At 39.7% G+C, this 1,774-nt stretch overlaps 1 protein-coding gene across 1 annotated transcript; it reads left to right on the top strand.

Moving 5' to 3' along the window:
• Positions 1–473: 473 nt before the first annotated feature.
• Positions 474–1,550, top strand: LOC141651614 (uncharacterized). The gene is made up of 2 exons (XM_074459318.1): positions 474–863; positions 1,029–1,550. The coding sequence occupies exons 1-2, from the start codon at positions 474–476 to the stop codon at positions 1,548–1,550; spliced, it is 912 nt and encodes a 303-aa protein (XP_074315419.1).
• The last annotated feature ends 224 nt before the right edge of the window (positions 1,551–1,774 follow it).

Here is a 1,774-nt window from a genome sequence, read left to right on the forward strand (position 1 = left end):
TCAAAAAGTGATTCCTTCTATTGTAGGAGAAGAACAGGCTGCTTTTGTAAAAGGAAGGAGTATTCATGAGAATATCTTCCTTTCTCAAACTTTGGTTAAAGGGTATAATAAGAGAACTATTTCTCCTCGATGCCTAATCAAAGTGGATATCAAGAAAGCTTTTAATTCTTTACAATGGAGCTTTGTTGCTAATATGTTACAGGAGTTTGGGTTTCCCAAGCAGTTCATTAGCTGGATCCTTGGTTGTATCACTGGGACCTGGTTCTCTTTGAAGATTAATGGAGGTCTCTTTGGTTTTTTTTCTGGCAAGGGTGGCCTTAGGCAAGGGGATCCTCTTTCCCCTTACCTTTTTTGTGCTAAGTATGGAAATCTTATCTAGATCTCTTAGAGTTCTTTGTCTTCAACCTTTGGTTTCTTACCATCCAAAGTGTAGTCAGCTGGGTCTGACCCATCTTATTTTTGCTGATGATTTAATGGTGTTTGTTCGTGGGGATGTGCCATCAGTGTTGGCTGTGCAGCATGCCTTAGCTTCCTTTGCTTCTATTTCTGGTCTCCATGCTAATGTGGATAAAACTCAAATTTATTTTGGTGGAGTAGCTCAGGAGGTTAGAGCGCCATTCGACTTCTCTGGATTTTTCGAAGGAAGCTTTCCCTTTCGTTATCTGGGGTTGCCTCTTGGTCCTTCCAGGTATTCAGTGAGTATGTATGATTCTTTGATTATTAAGATCCAGACCAAGTTGCAGCATTGGTCAGCTAAGTCTCTTACTTATGCTGGTAAGGCTCAACTTTTGGATGCTGTCATCTTTGGAATTGAGAACTTTTGGTGTTCTAGTGTTCTCTTGCCTAAAAATGTGTTACATCAGGTCAATCACTTAAGTAGGAATTTTTTCTGGGGCATTAAGGATGGGGAAAGAAAGATGCAGTTTAAAAGTTGGAATACTATTTGTGCTCCGTGGCATAAAGGTGGTTTTAACATAAAAAATGTGCAAGTTTGGAATATAGCTTTGTTGCTTAACTGGATTTGAAAGTTCTCTAATGGTTCCAATAGTCTGTGGGTTAACTGGCATAAGAAGTATGTTCTGAAAACTGATACCATTTGGTCTCTTACTTCTAAAGATCAGTTTTCCTCTAGTTTCAAAGGAATTTTGGCTGCCAGGGATGTCTTTCTCACTAAAACTGGATCTCCCCAAGTTGCAGAGGGTTTGTTTGACTCTTGGGTTGCAGGTGGTAAGCTTACTATCAGCAAAGTTTATGAGTTTTTGCTTGATGCTCCTCAGCAAGAGGACTGGTTTTCTGTGTTCTTTCATCAAAGCTTTGTCCCTAGTCATAGGGTGACTGCTCTTCTTGCTGCTCAAAGAAAGTTGGCAACAATCGATAATCTGCAGCATAGAGGTTTCCAAATTGTTAGCAATTTGCATGATCTTTGTAAGCTAGATCCCACGGACACTCACCAAGCATTTGTTTTTCAAATTTGTCCATTTTCTCAAGCGATCCGGGAAGCATTGGTTGATGGCGTGACATTTATCTCTCAGTCATTTAGACCTGCTTGATTTAATGCAATGGAGTTATGGTTCCCAGAATGGATGGGTAGCAGCTTGGTTTCGAACTACTCTAGCTGCTGCTACTTATGGTATTTGGATGGAGCGAAATAGGCGCATTTTTATAAATCAAGAAGGAACAGTTCAAACAGTGGTGAATAGAATTAAGTATAATGTTGCAGTCCGTTTGTATATGAATCCTAGATTTTCCAAATTTGTTTCTCAGCTTAGTGATT

This window comes from Silene latifolia, chromosome 4 (genome assembly GCF_048544455.1).
Source record: "Silene latifolia isolate original U9 population chromosome 4, ASM4854445v1, whole genome shotgun sequence".
Classification (NCBI taxonomy): domain Eukaryota; kingdom Viridiplantae; phylum Streptophyta; class Magnoliopsida; order Caryophyllales; family Caryophyllaceae; genus Silene; species Silene latifolia.

Bases quoted from the DNA above. Each gene is read 5' to 3' on its own strand.
- LOC141651614 (XM_074459318.1), top strand. From the start codon at position 474: ATGGTGTTTGTTCGTGGGGATGTGCCATCAGTGTTGGCTGTGCAGCAT. The intron at 864-1,028 runs GTCAATCACTTA...TGGATTTGAAAG, and splicing joins CTAAAAATGTGTTACATCAG to TTCTCTAATGGTTCCAATAG.